This window comes from Mustela lutreola, chromosome 4 (genome assembly GCF_030435805.1).
Source record: "Mustela lutreola isolate mMusLut2 chromosome 4, mMusLut2.pri, whole genome shotgun sequence".
Classification (NCBI taxonomy): Eukaryota; Metazoa; Chordata; class Mammalia; order Carnivora; family Mustelidae; genus Mustela; species Mustela lutreola.
Window position 1 is genome coordinate 15,952,374 of NC_081293.1, and position 20,649 is coordinate 15,973,022.

Genomic DNA, 20,649 nt, shown 5'->3' on the forward strand with positions numbered 1-20,649 from the left:
GGCCTGCCTCTGGGATGTAGCAGGGCCCAGGTCTGAGTGCAGGTTCTCGGTTTCCAGGCCCTTCTGCGGCCCGGCTGCTGGAAGCCCTTCTTGCAGCAGAGGGAAGGCGTCCGTTCTGTTCTCCTAGCCGCAGGCTCCCCTCACTTTCAGCTCCAGGACTGAGGAGAGGGGGTGCGGCCCCTCCAGACCAGACCCTTACTTAGCCCCTGCACAAACCAATGGGCGATGCTCTGGTTTACCTGGTGTGTTTCAGGCATTGCCAGGTGGGTCAGGGAGGGGAGGCAGCTGCTCTGAGCTGGAACTTTCAGGAACTCAGCATCGGATTCTGATCAGGGCTGTTAGCTCCTGGGTAGCAGAAGGACCAATGGGGCCTACCGTAACCCACCTGGGGCAGCCGCTTCTGGGCCAACACCTGCGCCAGGAGGCACCCACCAGGCCAGGGTCATGGGCACCAAGTCCTGGGGGGGGGGCACTGGCTTGCTCTGGAAATTGCTTTGCGGGCGTGGTGGGGGTGGTGGTGGCAGGGGAGGAGGCCCGGGACCAGGTGCTAGTGAGAATCAGGCCACCCTGATCCCGGCAGCTGCTGGGAACCTGACTCCAGAGTTGCTGGCTCCTACGCAGGTCCCAAGGGCCCTGTGATAGGAGCCCCGGGAACTCCGAACAAGACCAGAGCAGGTGGCCTCCCCTAGAATAGGCTTCTTGTGTTGGCCGTGACTGCGGGGCCTTTCGGGGCCCCGAGAGGCTCGTATCAGCCCTTGAGAGAAACCCTAGAGTTGGGAGAACTGTCACCACCCAAAAATAACACCGCCCCCGGGGGCCCTTCAGGCGTGAGGCGGTTTTGCTCCCGTGGACGCAGTCCCGGCCCCAGGGAGGGTTCCACCAGGCAGGCTGACGTTACCCTCGTCCTTGTGGGGTTTCCCTGCAGAGAAGGACAGGGGCTACTGACCTGACTGCTGCCCTTCCTGGGTCCCTCCTTGTCCTGTTTGGGGTGCCCACACCCGACAGTAGGGGACTCCCACGGGCCAAGTGAGCAAGGTGCGGAGTAAGCGAGTTCTTAGCCTCGCGCACACACGCCCGACCTCCCTCAGGCCTCCTCTGGTCAAGTCTGGCAACCTTCGCTCTTCAGCCCCAGACCTCAGAGGAGCACGTCAGGGTAGAGTGGGAAACAGCTGTGTCTTCTGGCTCCAGGGGAGGAGAATGAGAGAATCCGAGCGGGAGGGAGGCAGAGAGTGAGCAAGCGTGGCTTGAGGTTGGAGCGACCTTGTAACCTCTCTTCCCGAGACAAGAAAACCCGTGCCCCTTCCCACCCTGACCGCAGAGCCTCGGGGTGCCGTGAAGCTTGTGCACCTGAGGCCTGGCTCCAGGCTTGCTGATGGCTGAAACAGAAGCCAGATGTCTGCCTGGGGTCCTCCAAGCCGGTGCCTGGGCCAGGAGTGTGGCCTCTGGGGCAGGCTTAGGAGGCCCTGATTCCCTCTCTGGTGGCTTGGGTCCCCTTCCATCCCCTCCCGGGTCAGTGGGGTAGCAGACAATGGGAGAGGCGACCAGAGGTCTGGAGCGACCTCGTGGGCGTGAGCGGTGACTCAGGCAGCTGTGTGCACGGCCAGGTGCTGCGGTCACTGTAGGAGAAGCAGATGTTTGCTGGCGCTGCTTCTGCCCCTGGCTAGCCTAGCCCTCCCCTCCCCAGCTCCCTTGCGGCCTGAACATGCATTGGCGCTGGGCTAAGTGAGCTGCTCTAGGGGGGAGGCAGCCAACTCCACAAGAGGATGTTGCTGTGGTCGGTCTAGGGAGCTAGGGCTGGCTGGATCTGCTGTCCCTGTCCCTGGAACATTCCACAGGGCAGGTTGGGGCAGGTCGCTGGTAACCGCAGAGACCCCTCAGGTCATCCGGGTCACCTCTCTCTTTGAGCTCTTGTGTCTAATCTCAATCAGAATCTGCAAACTGTAGCCCCCTGGCCAAATCCACAGTCACTGCTTTTGTAAATAAAGTTTTATTGGTACAGAGCCATACTTCTCAGTTGTGTATTATCTATGGATGCTTTTGCTCTGCATTCGCAGAGTTGAATAGCTGAGATCAGAGACCCCAAATGGCCTGCAGATCCCTTAAGTATGTGTTATTGGCCCTTTGCAGTTAAAGTTTGCAGACCTCTGGCAAATCGTGCTGAGCAGGGCAGCTTTCTTCCCAGCCCCTTCCCGTGGGTTCTCAGAGCCTTCTTTCCGGTTGTGAAGTCACATCTCTTCCACCTCTTCATTTACTGTCTCCAACCTGGATCCTCACAATGATGATGATAATTAAAGTACTGCTCCTTTAGTCTTAACCCCGAGAAATTAGCATCTCTCACTCCTTTGACTTCAGAGAACAGGCCATTACACCTGTGTAATTATGTGACTCTCTCCTGAATTTGGGGGGAATTATTTGATCCTTTTTTTAAAAACTTTTAAGAATTTATGTATTTATTTGACACAGAGAGAGAGATCACAAGCAGGCAGAGAGGCAGGCAGAAAGACCGGGAAGCAGGCTCCCTGCTGAACAGAGAGCCCGATGTGGGGCTCGATCCCAGGACCCTGGGATCATGACCCGAACCGAAGGCAGAGGCTTTAACCCACTGAGCCACCCAGGCACCTCTTTGTTTGATCCTTTAACTTGACTCAAGCCCTTAGGTTTTGTCCCAGCGACCTTGAGGATGGGGCCTGTCTTCTTCAATGAGGCTGAGCTTGGGCTTCAGCTTGGGCGACACCAAACTTCTCCTCCGTCCCCTTAGGTGACAGCTGGTCTTCCTTTACTAAACATGTATGTAGGCAACCTTTCTCCCTTCACTAATACTTTCATATTTTTTAGGTTAGTAAAAATTCATATGTATTGAATAATAGTGCTGGGCAGAATTTAATCCTTACAGGACCCCATGGGGCAGGTATTTCTCTCCCCATTATGCGGTGGAGGAACTGAGGCTCAGAGAAGTCAAGTAAGTTGCCTGGGGTCACACAGCTTGGCAGGATTCAAACCCTAGCCCTGGAGATCGGATTCCGACTACGGCCCTATTCTGCCTCTTCATTTATAGGTGTCTTTATAGCATCAAGCTTAGGAGACTCTCAGAAAACACTCCCTCATGCTCTAACCCCCAGATAGGACAAGGGGACCCCTTGAGAAGGACCCGTGAGGAACTCCTGAGGAAAGGTTCATTCCCTCATTGTCCTTTTTTTTTCTTTTTAAAGATTTTGTTTATATATGTGAGAGAATAAGAGGGAGAGAGAGAGCATGAGATGGAGAAGCTCAGAGGGAGAAGCAGACTCCCTGCTGGTCAGAGAGCCCGATGTGGGACTCGATCCTGGGGCTCCAGGATCATGACCTGAGCTGAGAGCCATTGCTTAGCCACCTGAGCCACCCAGGCTAAACCCCATTGTCCTGTTTTGATAGCAGAAATCTGGGCTGGACCTGGAGCTTGGGTGCTCAGCGCTTCTCTCTGGAGGTGATCCACCTCCTCACCAAGACAAGGGTCCCTGCACCACCTGCTGGGGCTGGGGCTTCTTGGAGGCCGGAGCTGGAGGCCGGGCCAGCTTAGGACACGTGAGCTCCAGGACCCATCCTCAAGGACCTTGCTGCTTCCCAGGGAAGGTTCGGGGAGAGGAGGTTTCCCCCTCGAACCCCGGGAAGCCGGCTCTCGGCAGACCACAGCTGGGTCTCAGCAGGCCTTTCTCAGACGTGGTCAAGGGAGTGGCTGAGATGAGCAGACCCGGCTCACCGGGCTTGTGGGAGCAAAGCACCAAGGTCATGCCTGGGCAGCTCCTGATGGCGCCCCCTGTGTGCAGCGTGCACGGCCTGGCCCAGGACGCCGCCCCGGGCTGCAACTCATCTGCTCAGGAAAAGAGCGCAGGACTCTGCTCCTTCCTGCCTATGGGGCATTGCGTCTCTGGGGGCCGAGAGCCGCTTGGAGCCTGCCTTGGGGTCTTGTGTCCGCTCTCTTGATGTGAGGCCGGATGAACTGAGGAAGCTCCTGTGTTGGGCCCAGATTGTGGCCTGGCCTTGCCGACTCTCTGCAGGTAAATCTGTCCCCACCTACAGGACGGTGATCCAGTGACCTGGCTCCTGCGGCCCCCTCCCCCGCCCCAGGTCTTGGATGGCTCCCAGATGTTGACGACAGCCTCCTTGTGCTTGATCCGGGCCAGGGGCTGTGAAACCCTGTCATGTTTTGTCTCAGGGAACCCATCAAGACAACCCTGGTTTTATTCTTGTCTTACAGGGAGAGAAAGAGAGAGAGAGAGAGGGCGTCATATCCTCACAGTTAAATATTTGGAATCTTTTTTTTTTTTTTTTTTAAAGATTTTATTTATTTATTTGACAGACAGAGATCACAAGCAGGCAGAGAGGCAGGCAGAGAGAGAGGAGGAAGCAGGCTCCCTGCTGAGCAGAGAGCCCGATGTGGGGCTTGATCCCAGGACTCTGAGATCATGACCTGAGCCGAAGGCAGCGGCTTAACCCACTGAGCCACCCAGGCGCCCCAAATATTTGGAGTCTTATAGCCCTGATCGAAACCAAGTTCTACTTGCTGCAGAGTCCATATGAACAGACTCTAGCCACCAGGCCACACTTGGCTCTGGGATGCTGGTTTTGCTGAAGCAGCCGCAGGGGCCTTGCCCTGCCCTGGAGGAGGCTGGGAGTGGGCACTCTTGCATTCCCTGCTGAGTACTGTCCCATGGGGACCCCAGCCCGGGCTGACTGCTCGCCCAGCAGCTCCCGGGCTGAGACCAGGGCAGCTGTCTCCATCATAGATCCCTCAAAGAAACTCATTTTCAGAGGCTGGGGTTTCTGGATCCTCCCTTTCTCCTGCCAGTAGGGCAGGGAATCCTTCAAGACCCAGAGGTCCCTCTGAGCCCAGGGCCCCGTGGGGTCTTCCCATTGGCTGCCTTCCTTCCGTCTTCTCCACGCCCCCTACCACTTTCACTTGAAGCCCCCCTTCCCAGCATAAGGACTCCCCAAAACCAGAAGTAGGAATGCACTGAAAACTTTTCCATTTCTGTTCTCTCATTATGAATATTCCCTTAGCCCTCCTGAGGGCTCACGTGATTCAGGGAGACGTCAGAGACTGGTGGGGATGGATCCTTGTACCTTTATGACCGGCATATAGTAACACTTATGTAATAATTTACTTCCTCTCTTCTCCCCTGCTGTGACTCCTAAGATGAGTTTCATGGTCCAATGGAGGATTTCATGCTCTCTGTTTCTACATGCCTGTGTATATTCTTTTTTCTTCTCAAATTGTGCTCATTCATCCCTAGACCCCGTAAGAACCTCAGGGTTATCTTCGAGACTCCGCTCAAAGATCGTGTCCTCTAGATGGTGAATGTTCCCCCACATCCTGCGGGTTCCTGCAGAACTTTGACCTTATTTCCTAGAACATGACTCACAGTGCACTAGGTTGGAGGCCTTGAACACCCACTATCTAGTTGACTGTCCCCCAGGACTGACCCTTCAACATCTGGATGTGTCCCTCACAGCTGGGGTGCGGGAGCCGTCCGGTGTTTGCTGACTGAATGATTGAATTACTGTAAAAATTTAGGGTTTAGAGCCCTGGTCCTCTCCCTCCATGTGCATTTCATTAGCCCTTGTCATTTAGGAAGTATATGGTACTTAGAAGCCATAACAGCCTAAAACCATCTGGACCTTTATGGGGATTCCGCATCATGGACACAACGCTGTTTTGTGTGCGTGTTGGGGGGATTTCAATCTCATTTTGCAGAGGAGAATGCTGAGACTCGGCAAGGTTAAGCACCACGTGCAAGGCCCTTCACTGGAAGCAAACCCGTGGACGTGGTGACTGATGGGAGCCGTGGCATTCCACGGTCTCCCTCCCGACTGGGCATCTTTTTTTTTTTTTTTATTTGCTTCTAGACTCCCTCCTTCCACCCAAAGGGTTAATGCCAAGTCGTTCCCAGTGTATCATATCTGAAAATGTTTATTTGTTCATTCCACAGATTCCAGAGCGGAAACAGCTCTCCATCCCAAAGATCGAGTCTCCAGAGGGTTACTATGAAGAGGCTGAGCCGTACGACGCATCCCTCAATGGTACACCCTGGGCCAGGGCTGGGGCTTGGAGGGGGCGACCGCTTCTTGCACAGACGCCAGTGCTGGACACAGAGGGAGGCCTGGGCTGCCCTTTCCAGAGAGTCTGGCTGGAGTTGAGAACTGGCCGCAGAGCCTTGGCCCTCTGCTCTGTGGAGAGCTGAGCGGCATCGCAGACCCAGGCCTGCCTGTAAGAAGGGGCTTGGGATGGCCCACAGTCAGCTGCTTTACTGTGTCTGATCCTTTCGCTCTTCCTGCCCGGACACTCGAACAGAGCTGGATTCAGCACAGAAATGAGATGGAGGAGAGGCGTGTTGGCCCAGGGGTGCTTGGAAGCAAAGGGAGTGTGGTCAGGCTGAGTCAGAGCCCGTTCCAGGGTGGCTTTCATTGGACTCATAGTTAACCATGCTCACTCTGTCTGCCATGCGTGCTTCTAGGAGTCAGGAACTCAGGAAAGCTCAGGAGAGCTCAGGAGCGCCCAGAGTCCCAGCGTTTAGATTCTGTGAGGAGAGACAGACAACAGGTAAACCTAGGCTGTGTCAGGGGATGGGTAATACAGTGTTAGGATGGAAAACACAGGGCCTGGTTAAGGTGGGAGAGGGTGTTCTCTGAGGTAGGGAGGGGCTCTCTGGTAGCATGACCTTGAGCTGATTCCTGAATGAAGTGGGCCATGGGCGAGGCCAGAGACCTGCTGGAAGAACTTTCTAGACTGCACAGCACTTGCAGAGCTCCTGAAGCAGGAGGGCTCTCGGCGTTCTTCGGGAGCAGCAAGGAGGCCAGTGGGACCAGAGCGAGGGGAGAGACGGAGGTTGGGGACCAAGGGGTCAGCCACAGGCCACAGGAAGGACTTTGGCTTCTTTCTGACGAGAGTGCAAGCCACGGGGAGGTTCCTTAGTGACTGACCCCTGTACCACAGGGACAGGGCTCACGCTGGACCCCTCTGTCTTCGGCCAGTGGTGCTCAGCCTGGGCAAGTGAGATCAGAACTGCTCTTGGGGTAGGGATTCAATAGGACAGAAAGGCCCCACAAATTCTGGGAGAGTGTGTTGTGGCCTGTGCACGCAAGCAGCTGGACTCTGGTCCCCTCACTCTGCCCTTCTCACCTCAGTCAGCTTCCTTCCTTGTAGAGTGAAAGGTCTTTGAAAGTATAAAGCAGTTTGCCGATGTGAGAGGCGAGGGTCCGCGGTATAGGAACAAGCTTGGCCGGGCAGGGGCGCTGCCAGCTCCGTAAAGAGCAGGACCAGAGATCACAGGGGACCCGACCCTTGCAGCCACGTCAGATCCTTCTTTCTTCACACTTTACCTACTGCTCCAGTCCCAGGAACTGTGTGGGAGGTGAGGACCTGTTTGGAGTGAGGTTATTTTATTCTGGAAGGCCAGCTTTGTGGCCAGACCTCGCTTCGCTTGAACCCACTGAGTGTGTGGGATGTTGCCGAGTCCCCGACGGGGCCGTGATTTCAGACCAAGGTGAGGGTGTGGCGCTGCTGTCTGGATGCCTCTGGAAGGCGGAAGCTGTGACTCAGCACGGCGGGTACCTCCATGCGTCTTAAACCCTGCTCTCCCGGGTGTGGCCGGAGCCAGCTCGGGCCTGCACCCCAGACACTCCTGGGGGCCTGTTTGTGGAGCAGACACTTCATCCCATCGTAAACAAGTGGACTCAAGCTTCTCGGCATTTGTCCCGGACGTGAATTCATGTTGCTTTTAGCTGGGACTGGGGTGTCCCTGTGAGGAGTTGGGTAGTGAGCCATCAGTTGTCTTTCCTGTTCTGCGAGGACAAGGACCGAGGATGACTTGGAGAGACTTGGTCACACAGGCCACCAAGGGAGGGCTTCACCCATGTTATCCGCCGGCCTGCCCTTAGTTCCTGTGTGTCCCCTGCCCGCCCCCAACCCCATCCCCCGCCAGCTGCTGGAGCTGGTCACGGCAGGAGGAATGGCCTTCGGCCACCAGCGATGTGTAGACTTCCCACAGGAGACCAGCTGCCCAGCTGCTTGTCCCCACACTGCTCTCAAGGGCCAGGCTCCTCTCTCCAAGTGCAAGTTGAGTCCGCACCCTGACGGCCCGTGCAGAGGGGAGGGCCAGTCCCACGTGTGTGAAAGGTCAGCTGCTTGGCTGTGATGTCTCGTGCTGCGCTCGTGGCAGCTCCTGGAACAAATAACCCCCCTCCCAGTGCATAGTTACACGACACGAATCTCTTTCTCGTGAGCAGTTCAGTATGGGTATTACTGGTCAGTGGGAAGCTTAGGCTCCTAATGGTGTGGGCTCGGCCACCCTCGAAGGCCACAGCATCCTCTTCAGAGAGCGAGCGGAGAACCCTTGCGTGCTTCTTAAAAGTACCAGTCTGAAGTGACTTTTATCCACATTGCACTGGTGACTGCAGTCGTTACTGGTCATCTCTGGAGGGGTGGGGGCTGGGAAATGAACCAGCTGGGCCGGTCCCGAGAAGCCCACACCTCTGGTGGGAAAGTCCTCGCTTCCGGGGGACAGGCAGCCATGTGGTCACATCTGGGTTCCTCTGTGTCTCTCTCTGCGCTTGGGTCTGTCCCTCTCTTCACCTTGTCTCTCTCCATCTCGCCTTTCTCTGTGCTTCTGGATCTCACACAGGTCACTCTGGCGGATTTTCCCCCACTGGAGTCCCCAGATGGGTGCAGGTGCCTGAGGGAGTCATTTACGCCACGATCACCTTGGGTACTGTTTGTCCCCAGAGCTGGAATGCCTGTGACTCTGTGCCTGCTGCCTGGCTCTTGGAGATGGGATGCATGCCCGGGGGTGGCCTCTGACCTCTCCCCAGCCTTGTGCATGGGTCCTGCATGTGCACACGCGTCTTGCCCTTCCAGAAGGAGAGGTTGCTCCACCTTCCACAGACCTCTGCTGGCGGCATCCGAAGGCGTGATGCCCACACGGGTGCAGGACCAGAGGGCTGCGTGGTGGTTCTGCCCTCTGTTCCCAAAGACCACCAGCAGAACATGGGGCGGGGGGTCCCACCCAGGGATGCAGAAAGGGGATGGAATTACGTGAAGCCTCCTCTTCATCCTGGACCCCTGGAAGCCACGTATCTCTCTGGCTTTCACGGCCCTACTATGATCGCTCTTAGAGATAAATAAGAAACTGACAGTACCTTTGCCCAAGTGTCCCCGAAGGTACTCCAAGTGGCTTGAGGTTACTGGGATTGGCCATTTCTTCCCAGCTTCCCCACAACCCCCTAGAGGTGGATGGGCTGGTGTTAGAATTTTCCACGGATGCCTGGGCCATCCCCAGAAGCACCAACAGTGGTGGGGTTTGGTCAACGTCTTCCTGCTAAACTCTGCGACCTCTCTCTATTAATTTTTTGTTATGAAGAGAAGCATCCCGATGACATTGCCTTGTTCTTCTGATTTCCCTTAGTGAATAGATAATACCATATGGACAAGGAGGACTTTGTTTTTTAATAAAATCCCCTGGCTCCCAGCACTGGATCAGATCAGCTCTACTTGAGGTTGTCCTGCTGCCTCTCAGCACCGATCTGTCCGCACAGGGAATTTTTTTTTTTTTTTAAGATTTTATTTATTTATTTGACAGACAGAGATCACAAGTAGGCAGAGATGCAGGCAGAGAGAGAGAGAGGAAGAGAAGCAGACTCCCTGCTGAGCAGAGAGCCCTATGTGGGGCTCAATCCCAGGACCCTGAGACCATGACCTGAGCCGAAGGCAGAGGCTTTAAGCCACTGAGTCACCCAGGCGCCCCCGCACAGGGAATTTTAATCGTGCCTCGTCCCTCCCCATCCTCCTTACCGAGCTGCACACCAGCGGTCAGAGCTCCCGGCAATCTTGGTGGCTTGGCCTGCCCCGAAGTGCATGCATCCCGCCATCCGGGATGACTGTGAATGGCCCTGGAATGAACATCTGGATGCATGTACACCCCCTCCCCCCCACCCCGGTTTCCTAGGATGGACTCCCAGGACTGGGGTTCCTGGGTCAAGGGTAGGGGTGTGTTTACAGCTCTCGCTGCAACGCGCTGCCGCCGTGTTTTCTGAGAGGCTCATGTGCATTTCCAATACTCCGAGCAGCGGGAGAGTTTGGGTCCCCCGTTGGGTACATCTCTCCTCCCCATCTTTGCTCGTTTCATGGGCGTGAGATCAGGAGCTTGTGCAACTTTTCTGTGAGGCTGTGAAGGGGAGTGGCACCACACTGCTGCCAAAGCTGATACTAAAATATGGGAAGTGTTACTGTTACAAATAGTGAAACACCTTCATTGGCCCTGGAGCTGGACTGACCACGGCAGCCGCCTCCTTCTGGTTTTCTATATTCTATATATTCTATATTCTATATTCTATATTCTAAGTTAAATGTGGTCATTTTCCCAGTGCAGAGAGAAGGGGCTTCTGCAGAAGGGAAGTGTGAGGGCCCAGGAGCTGACTTTTTTCTGAAGGGGGTCGGAGGGAAGGATAGAGAAGGCTCGTTCACCCTGACTCAGGGGATGGAACAAGTCTGTGGATGTCACAGGGAAGTGGATGGCGGCCGGACTTTCTGTTAGAGCTACCTGGTCATAGAAGGAGGTAGCCAGTGATCAGGAGGTAGTGAGCTCTCCATCCCGAGGGAATTCAAACAGAGGCTGGTGCAGCAGCAAGGTTCCCACAGCCAGGATTCCTGTGTTGAGCCAGGGGTGTAGACCAGGGATCCCTAGGTTCTCTTTTCTCCATGTCCTGCTTTTCGGGGTTTTACTGATTTATTTTTTTCTTCGCCTTGTTTTGGTTGGCCCTAAACAGCAGAACGAGGCCTGGAGAACAGAGCGACTCTTGCAGGGTGCCATGGAGGGGTGGGAGGGAAGAGAAACTGAGGCACAGGAGGCATGCAGACAACAGAACACAGTTCACGCCTGATGGGCTCTGGGATCCTCTTGGACAGAACAAACGCCTGGGGTTGGTGGGTTGCTGGGGGTGGAGGAGGGGCCGGAGGTAGAAACCAGAAGGGGCTGTCTGTGCTGGGAGGTGTGCAGGGGTGGGAGAGCGAGAGGAGTGGGTTGGGAAAAGGTCTGTGACCAAGAGGGATGGCCACTTTCGCCCCAGAGCCATTTCCTGCTGTGGTTTATCTCACCTGAAGAAACTGCAGCCCCTCCCCGGGGACAAAACCGGGGATGGAGCTGGCCACACTGGGAGGCCTACCATGTGCCCATCTTGGGCTCAGAAGATGGCCCCTTCCTCTGGGCACCCCCCACCCCCGGGAGCCAGGCTCCGCCCACTGCCCCCCACTGCCCCAGGTGGGACTGGCCTTGTCCAGTGTGGACAGTCGCCTGTGTACCTCATCGTGTCTGAAATTTCTGTGGAACCTGGGATGAGATTTGAGGAGGAAAAGGGAAGCACTCCTGGTTTGGGTGATTTGTGTCTGTGGCCAGAAGCCGCATCCAAGAAGGTTCACCGAGGAGGCTTGGGAGCCGGGCCTGCCCCGGTCTGTGGCTGGTGGCTGTCAGTCTGGTTCAAAGGCACAGAGAGGCAGGGGCCATGTGGCCTGGAGGCCCCTGGCTGCCCCTGTCTCCTGCCCTTCTCCCTAGACCAAGGTCCCCTGCCCGGTGGGGTCCTGACCGCGTGGGTCTTCCTTGCAGAGGATGGAGAGGCGGTGAGCAGCTCCTATGAGTCCTATGATGAAGAGGAAAACAGCAAGGGCAAGTCGGCCCCCCACCAGTGGCCCTCGCCGGAGGCCAGCATCGAGCTGATGCGTGACGCCCGCATCTGTGCCTTCCTGTGGCGTAAGAAGTGGCTGGGGCAGTGGGCCAAGCAGCTCTGCGTCATCAAGGACACCAGGCTCCTGGTCAGTTGGGCTCCTGTCGTGTTCCCATCTTTTCTCTTTGGGGGGAGTTGGGGAGATGGACCCCGATACCAGGTGGCTGGAGCCGTTTCTATCTTGAGGCTTTCTCCCCTCCCTAACCTGAAACGCTGTGCCAAACATCCTGTGACTGGATGAGTGTGCTGCTTCTTAACTAAGAAAGTCTCCTGGTTTTCATAGGTCTCTGCGGGGGGCTGGGACCACCATCCCCTGCCCCCAGTTCTGTCACATAGATGCGGTTTCTGGGAATCTCGTCCCCTGGTCTGAGGGCTCATTCTTCCTCACATGCTGACCCCTGGCCGTTTGGGGCAGAGCCTGCTGCCTGGTCAGGGCTCTCCCTACCCTGGTTCTGGCCGCCGCATTTACCTGTCACAATGTTAGAATCAGAGGCATTGTCTCAGAAGTCATGGTATTTTGAGACACTGATTATAACTCAAACCCCTAAAGGAATTGGAAGATAGCGCTCTGACCACAGCCCTGTTAACTGTTTTTCTAAATTACAATTCACTTTTATGTCCTCATTTGAAGTGCCTTGGAGTCATTACGATCACACTTTCTTCTCGGGTCACGTCACGCTGTGCTCGGCGCGAACGTTCTTTCTGAGAATCCTGTTCCGCAGTCCTGTGACAGACAGGGGCAAAGTGTTTTGTCCGGGAGGGGAAGCGAGTCCCTTTCTTTTTTGCTGCAAATCATTTTCCTAACTAAGCAGCTTGGGGTTTGTTCCCGACGCACCCTTTCCTGGGGTGGTAAGTGAGAAAGGCGGACAGGTGGGGAAGTAGGAAGAGTGAGTTCAGCCTGCAGGTATGGGAGTGCGCTGCTGGGGACCACTTCCTGCAGCTCGCCGAGGCCTGCAGGGACCTCAGAGCAGCCTGGGTAAGCAGGGTGCGCAGGCATCCCTGGGCGAAGCTGGCAAGGAAGAGGCATGAGGGACAGGGGACGATCTGCCTGGTCACTTGGACGCCAAGGACAAGAGCTACTGATACTGAGGACCATGTTTCTGCCCCTTTGGTTTGACTGGGGAGAGCCCAGGGCTTGGGGGGTCCCGCTGTGCCACAGGCCCCCCTCTGCAGGACCCGCCCAGGCCTGGTGCCCCTCGGAGAGCGGCACAGCATCTCTCTTTCCTTTTAGTGCTACAAATCCTCCAAGGACCACAGCCCGCAGCTGGACGTGAACTTGCTGGGCAGCAGCGTCATCCACAAGGAGAAGCAAGTGCGGAAGAAGGAGCACAAGCTGAAGATCACGCCCATGAACGCCGACGTGATTGTGCTAGGCCTGCAGAGCAGGGACCAAGCGGAGCAGTGGCTTAGGGTGAGGGTGGCCCCAGGCTGGCGGGGACACATGCCTGCTCCCCTTGGGGCTCCCGGGCGCTCCTTGTTCTGGTGCCCTGGCTTTTTCTAAAAGAGATGACCCGGCAAGGGCAAAGGATCTCCGGGCCTTCAGACTCTCAGGGCACCTGTGTTCTCAGTGGTAGCAGTCAGGCCTAACGAAAGGGCACAGCACTCTGCTGCTAAGCCCGGCCTTGGGCTCTCCCCGAGACTCCTTTGCCCTTTGGCTGCTGGAGAGGCATCGCCAGCCTCCTTGGGAAAGGTGACTAGATGACAGAGTCACTTGTAAAGCACTTACCACCGGCCATGCCCTTGTCGCCAACGCAACTCATCTGACCTCACGGGGGCTAGCCTCCCCGTGTCAACAGCACCGTTTCACAGGGGTGCTGATTAAAGCTCAGAGTTGACCCATCAAGGTCACCTGGCAAGGGAGTGGCAACCTCGGGTTTCAAACCCACGACTGTCAGACCGCAGCCCTGTGTGTCCTACCATCCCCCGTGCAGACGGTCGGGTCGGCCCGCAGGTACACAGTACGGCCCCAGCGATGATGAAGCCTGGTGTGCCCCATGTTAAAGAGAAGCTTGACCATTCTGGAAGGTATAAGGTTGGCACCAGGAAGGGGCTCCCGGTTGCAGAGGGATGTCCAAAGCCAGCAGGACCCCTGGTGAAGCCAGACTGAGCCAGAGAGTTCCCTTCCTTCCTTGGTTCCTGCTGCCCCCTTCTCATCACGGCTCTGGATCTGCTGTCTAGCCCTGTCTGCGGGTGCACACACACAAGTACTTGTGTGCACTCACACGCACATGCACTTGTAGAGGGACAGACACCTGCAGGCACCTGTACACACACACACACACACACACACCACCCCCCCTCCTGCTCCCAGTTCCCAGGGCTGCTCCTCTGATGCTCAGACCTTCCTCTCCTTCCTCTGACCCCTCAGTCTTCTCCCTCCCCAACTCACACGCCCTCTTGCTGAGACCCCCTGCTGCCGCTTTCAGAAGGTACAGCTGCTGGGCTGGCCGTACCTTCCTCCCTGGTCAGATGAGCACAGAGGCAGGCCCGGCTGCAAAGTCCTGACTCCCAGGACTTGCCCCCTCCTGTGGTTTGGCAGGGCTGATGTGCCTGTATGACGGCTCGCAACCACCTACCCGTGTCTGTTTTATTGAACCCACCTACCTTCCCTGGCCTCCGGGTCCCAGCGCTGCATAATCACGCCTGCGCCCACAGGGCAGGACAGGTGGATGGCCGTGGGTGGGAACCGCGGAGTATGGGACAAGGGCTCCGGGACCAGAAAGCACAGGCAGGACTCTCCCAGAGAAGCCCTCAAGCCTTTGAGGTTTCCAGGTTTCACATGCTTCCCCCACCGAGGGTGTTGGCATTTCCGGGCCCTGGCTCATATGCGAGTCCCCACAGCCGCCCCCGGTGCAGGTGTGGCCCCAGGGGGTGACCGCAGCCGCGGCCCCGGGGTCACGCAGCTGGTGGGCTGACTGTGGTCTTCCCGCAGCACCCCGTTGCGTGGCCCGGGGTCCGGACCTGGAGTCTGTCTACGAAGTGAGCCCTGCCCTCTGTTTCCCCAGCCCCGTAGCCATTCTTCTTCGCTTCTTTGGCTTTCGACTTTGGAACTTGTTTCCACAAAGTGCTCTAAGCAGAGACTGAAGAAGGAGGGTCTGTGAAAGAGCTCTTGTTGAATCCAGCGGGCTCCGGATGTGTGTGTGTGTGTGCATGTGTGTGTGTGTGGCTGCCCAAGGTGGTTACCCTCTGCCCAGTGTGGCCAGAGCATCCTCTGACCCGTGGGCCCCCAGCCCAGGCCCCTGGGTGCCGGAGAAAAGGCTCTTCCTGGAGTAGGGTGGGGCGGACTGTGACAGGCCCCAGGTGGCCATTAGAAGTCCCGCCTCCTAAGCAGCAGGAGGATCTCTGCAGCAGACTCCACGACCCCAAAAAGCTTGGGCGGGGGGGGGGGGGGAGGCTTTGGCAAATGCTGTCTTTATCATACCCACAGCTGAGCAGCCTTCCCCGCCCCAGGATGAGGGCACGGAGGGGCCTCGCAGAGCTGAGGGCTGGCAGCTCCGGCCATCTTCCAGCTTTGCTGTAAAGCATCCCCCCAGCCCCGCCCTGCGCAGCCCCAGAACATGTGGGGGTCTGTAGGAGAGGGGGCCAAGGGAACAAGCCTCCCCCCAGCAGCCTGCCCAGTCCCCAGCCAGGTGCTGCGGGGGCGAGGGAGAGTCACTGTTCCTCGGCAAGCGGCCGTCTCCTCTCCTCCACCGTGTGCCCTGACACCGAGGGGCTGTCACAAGGTCTGGCTGTGGTTCAGGCTGAAAGACCTCCGCGGATGGCTTCCGTCTCCCTTCAGGTCATCCAGGAGGTGAGTGGCCTGCCTGTAGAAGGAGCGTCCGACGGAAACCAGTACAGCCCAGATGTCCAGCGTCTGAACTGTCAGAAAGTAAGCCTCTATCCTGCCTGGAAGAGAGTTCAATTCTCTGCCTTCTCTGTAAAAATTAGATTGCACCAGCCCCGTGAGTAAGAGACGTACAAAGGTTGGATAAAGCCAGTAGCTTCAGGCAGAAAAGCTGACTTTGATACTCTTGCTTGGCTGCAGGAAGCTTTATTGAGCCGAGGTCAGCATGCCCCCCATTCTTACACAGAGAAATTCATGGTAGGAGGCCTTTCTTTTGCACTGACTCCTGGTCAAGCTTCAGGGCTGGGAGAACTGTCCCCACGTTGATTCCAACTAAAGGGCTCTGTTGCTCATTTGCCTGGAGCTGGGGGGCCGGGTGCTCGTGGAAAGGGGGACTGTCACCTATGGCTTCACATTCCAGGTCCCAGGTATCTGTAAACGGGTACTCTGAAGCCTGGGAGTGCACAGAGCAGAGTGTCCCTGGGCCTCACCCTGGTACCCCCAGCCCTGGCAGGGAAGAAGGCAGAGGGTCCCAAGATGTCTCAAGCAGGGAGTCCGGAAGGCACAGGTCCTCCCTCACGGAGTGTTTCCTGCCTGGGTCTAGCTGTCCTTGAGGCTCTGCCTCAGCCCAAGCCTGTTGACTGGGAGTCCCTCTGCCTGCTTCCCAGAGGTCTGGGCGAAGTTGTTTTCTGAGAAAAGCTAAGTTGGAACGCTCTGAGTGCTTCACCTTCTAACAGCAGCCACCACGCCCTTCTAGAAACTCCTAAGTACCCTAACAGCCCTGGGGGTGTAGACGGGAATATTATCCCTATTTAAATACATGCACAGCAGGGCCCAGAAGGGCTTATAAGTGGGGCACCTGGTCTGGATGGAGAGTGTTCCAGCCAGGGCTCCAACCTTGGTGTGCCCCTGTGTAGACAAGCAGGCCTTTCTCGGGAGCCTGATGTGTGCATCGTGCCGTCTGTTCTTGAAAGCGGCCCTCATGCCTGGGTGATTCCCAGCCCGGTGGTCAGCTCCAATACAGATGAGAACTCTAAGCACCGCCTCCCCCAGGCTGGCCACAGGGTTGCTCTCCCAGCAGGCTGAGCAGGCATCTTGAGAACTTGCGTACTCGGATGCGTGGTGGCCCAAAGAAGAGGGTCGTCTCCAGGATGGGGCTGGGAAAGGGAAGGCAAAGCCAGGTCGCCCAGAGAGCCTGAGGGAAGCCTGGCTGATGGGCCATGAGGAACCTGGACTTTGCAGTGACCCCCGGCCTACATCTGAACGCTCTGAGTTTCCCGGACGTTGTGATCCCTGAGGTAACCGTTCCCAGACAAGGTCACCCACTTGTCTCCCTCTCTTCCGCAGCTAGATGTAACGGAGAAGTACCTGTCAGCCCCGGAATATGGAAGCTCCATAGAAGGCCACGCCGAGGTCCCAGAGGCCAAAGATGGTACCAGCGTTTGCGGCCGACAGCCTCGGCTGGGGTGGGGGGTTGGCGTCCCGGGCTGTGAGACGTGGCTGTCCGGCTCAGCCCTAATGGGTTTTAACAGCTGCTTGCAACATGCCTCCAACGTATAAACTGCTTGGAAATAATAATACAGCTGATCAAGCCAAGACAAAGGGGGAGATGAGCAAATTGAGGTCAAGTTTTATGAATTGCCGGGGGGGGGGGTGGTTAGAATAGTCTTGCGTGTCTTCTTGTTTGCTGACCCCGGACCCAGTCACTTAGAGCCAGTACAGTCAGTGGAGATGCTCCAGTGTGTGGGGCGCCGGGCTGGCTCAGTCGGTGGAGCCTCCAGCTCATGGTCTGGGTTCAGGTCATGACCTCAGGGTCATGGGATCGAGCCCTGCGTGGCGCTCCCTGCTCAGTGGGAAATCTGCTTGGGATTCTCCCTCTCCCTCTGCCCTTCCTGTCTGTGCTATTTCGCTCGCTCCCTCTCTCTTTCTCAAATAAATCTTTTTTTAAAAAATAGAAATTTCCTTTAACCAAAAAAAAATAAAAATGAGTTGGTGTCCCCTTCTTGAGTGTGTGATACCAGGGATTCCTGGCTCTGTCTGTGGCTGCTGGTCTGGGGAGCCGATGTGTGTGCGTGTGCACAAGAGGGAGGGGCCGAGGCTGCAGGAATGGGCGTGCTGTTCCTGCTTCTCATCGTGGCACGTCAGCGGGTTGTGGGCCCTGCTGACAGCTTTTTCTCTCCTCTCGACAGTCAAGAAGAAGTCTTCTCCTGGCCTCAAACTGAGCAACCTAATGAATCTGGGCAGGAAGAAATCTACCTCGCTGGAGCCTCCGGACAGGTCCCTCGAGACATCCAGTAAGACCCGCAGCCGCCTGTGGCACCCGCGGGCTCCCCACCAGGGTGGGATCCTGGCTCCGGGAAGGCGGCTCAGACTGTGCGGGCCTCTAGAGGTGGGAGCTCTTGCTGGAAGCATCTTAGGGAAAGCCGCCCTGCAGCTCCTGCCTCTGTCTGCCGTCCCCGGAGGTGGCTCGTGATGTGTACCAGCCTCGGTCTCGCGGCAGTGCTGGATCCTTCGTGCACCTGATGGGTCCTCCCGGTGCTCCTCCGGCAGCTCTATTCATTTGATCGGTCTTGAAGGAGCACAGCAAGCAGCGCCTGGGAATGGGGACCGGGCAGAGGGGGAACACAGTATGAAGCCTGCAGCTTCATACCCCAAAGCCACACGCTGTGTCATTGCAGTAGCTGTAAGGACTCGAGGACAGAACCTTTCCTGCTCTGAGGTTGGAGGGGGCTTCCTGGACCTGAGCCCCGACAGTTGGGCAGGAGCTGAACGGGCTGACATGGTGCCCCCGGGCAGGAGCTAGGACTCAGACATGGGGACAGTGAGGCCCATTAAGGGGACGACAGAAGCCCACGTTGCTGGTACAGAGGGTGTGTCTGGGTGCTGCTAGGCTCCCTGAGGTCATCTCTACTCCCCTCATTCTGTCTTGAGGAAACAGAGGCCTGTCCCACAAAATATCCGGAGGGAGCCTCTGTCCGGGCTCAGACTGTGCGGGCCTCTAGAGGTGGGAGCTCTTGCTGGAAGCGTCTTAGGGAAAGCCTCCTTCTGTGCTCCCTGCTTTCTTGACGCAGAGTTTTCAGTCCAGAGAACTATGATGGGCAAGTGAGGCCCTTGCCTGGGTGAGCCAGCATTCCTAGGTTCTAGGCTTGAATTCTCCAGTGCTGCTATTCGTGTGGCTCTGAGAAACTCATGATCCCCACTGTAGGCCCAGCACTGGGTGGGTGGGAACGTGGCCACGCACCGTGACCCATCGCGTGACTTTGAACCCTGGGCCCTGGAGAAGCTCAGGGTCTGCTGGGGGCGGCTGACATGGAAGCAGGCCTCACTATTCTGGGATCTGGGAGTTCCACAGGGAGGCAGAGCCAGACGTGCAGGACCAAGGGAGGGTCAAGCAAGGCTAGCGGAGTTTGGGAGGAGGAGAGGGAGCTGGGTAAGGGGAAGAGGAATTTGCAGACTGAGGCTGAGTGACTGGGTGACCAAAGGGCCGTCTGTCAGGGGCGCTGAGGAGGCTAAGGCTGTAGAGCTCAGCGAGCTGACAGCACCCGTGGTGGGGCAACCTGGGCTGGGGACCTTCCTGCACGTGGCCCAAGTGACCAGGGGCCGGGAGGGCTTCTGCCAGCAGGGTGTGAGGCCAGGGAGCCTGGTCCTGCAGCATAGCCAGCCAGCCTGCTCTAGCCAACCGCACACCTCCCTCCCCTCAGGCCGGACGTAGTCCCCCACACAACAGAGCTGTGCAGTCTGCTTTCCAGGGGTCTGCCCAAGTACACACAGGCAGGGCAAAGACTGGGCTGGATTCCCAGCCTCCTTGAGGTGAGAGAGCTGCTCGGGCAAAGCCTGACAGGTCTGGGAACAGAGATTCTGGGGGAGATCCTGGGAGGCCCAATGGCAGCCATGGACGTGCTTGTCCCCTCTCTGACAGGTTACCTGAACGTGCTGGTGAACAGCCAGTGGAAGTCACGCTGGTGCTCTGTCAGGGACAGTCACCTGCATTTCTACCAGGACCGGAACCGGAGCAAGGTGGCCCAGCAGCCCCTCAGCCTGGTGGGCTGTGAGGTGGTCCCGGACCCGAGCCCTGACCACCTCTACTCCTTCCGCATCCTCCACCGTGGCGAGGAGGTGGCCAAGCTGGAGGTACTGCTGGCCTGTGGGGGAGGCCGGGGACGGGGTGGCGGGGTGGGGGTGGGGAGGAGGCCAGGGGCAGGGGCGAGGCCGGGCGTGGGCGTCCAGGCTGCCGGCTGTGCTGCTCGGACTGCCGTCCTACCATCTGAGAGGCTGTAGAGCCCTACGTGGTTTGGGGTTTTTTTGTTTGTTTGTTTTTACTCCCTCACATTTTACTTCTTTGCATTTTTTAAAAAATTTCCATTCCCTTTCTGACCTCAGAGCAGTTGTGTTATAGGAAAGGGACAATGAGCTACTTCCTGCACTGGGGGCAGGAGGATTATTTATAACTCCCTGAGCTGCTTGAAAAACCTTCTGGGGATTCACAGTGGGTTTGATTTGGTTTGTGTATCACCAGATGGGGCCCTGTATGTAGAGACAATTGTTTGTTAGGGCTTATCTGGGAGAAGAATGAGGTTTGTGACACAATGAGGTTTCTCCCACTCCCCACCCTCTGTTTGATGTGATGTTACAATTGCGAAAATAAGAGGTGACCTAATGCCTTGCATTGAGCTGGGGCAGGCCTGAGCCAGAGTTCTAGACACACAGGGAAGCACCCTTCCAGGCTCACCCCCGTTCACCTGGTCCTTTCTCCCGGGTCTTTCTCCAAATTGTGCTCCGATACTGCCCTCTGGTGGCTAAAAGCTCCACATCCCAGTTGCTTCCTGGAGGAGAACCCCCGGGTCCAGCTTGATAGCGCCCTACCCATCCAGCTGTCCTGTTGACAGCTACCGACCCAGTATAATAATGTGGTAAAGGAGACAGCTGTGCAGTCACTGGACTTGGCTTCTAGAGAGAGTGTGATATGCTACTCAACGAGTCACCCGGTGGGTGACTTCGTTAAGGGGACACCCTGGAGGACTTCAGGGGATGGTGGCATGCTGAGCTTGGGATTGCAAGATGCTTCCTCCAGCTGCTGG

The 20,649-nt window shown here is 57.0% G+C and overlaps 1 protein-coding gene across 6 annotated transcripts in view; it reads left to right on the top strand.

Moving 5' to 3' along the window:
* The window catches only part of AFAP1L2 (actin filament associated protein 1 like 2), a 96,143-nt gene that overhangs the window by 68,270 nt on the left and 7,224 nt on the right, over positions 1-20,649 (top strand). For 4 of the 6 annotated variants that reach the window (XM_059173104.1, XM_059173105.1, XM_059173110.1 and 1 more), the window contains exons 5-12: positions 5,967-6,057; positions 8,658-8,741; positions 11,631-11,836; positions 12,980-13,159; positions 15,527-15,616; positions 16,919-17,003; positions 17,761-17,865; positions 19,491-19,702. In XM_059173104.1, the coding sequence (XP_059029087.1) occupies positions 5,967-6,057; positions 8,658-8,741; positions 11,631-11,836; positions 12,980-13,159; positions 15,527-15,616; positions 16,919-17,003; positions 17,761-17,865; positions 19,491-19,702 (1,053 nt within the window). The remainder of the gene's footprint in view (positions 1-5,966; positions 6,058-8,657; positions 8,742-11,630; positions 11,837-12,979; positions 13,160-15,526; positions 15,617-16,918; positions 17,004-17,760; positions 17,866-19,490; positions 19,703-20,649) is intronic. The other 2 variants (XM_059173106.1, XM_059173107.1) reach the window with 1 other exon arrangement.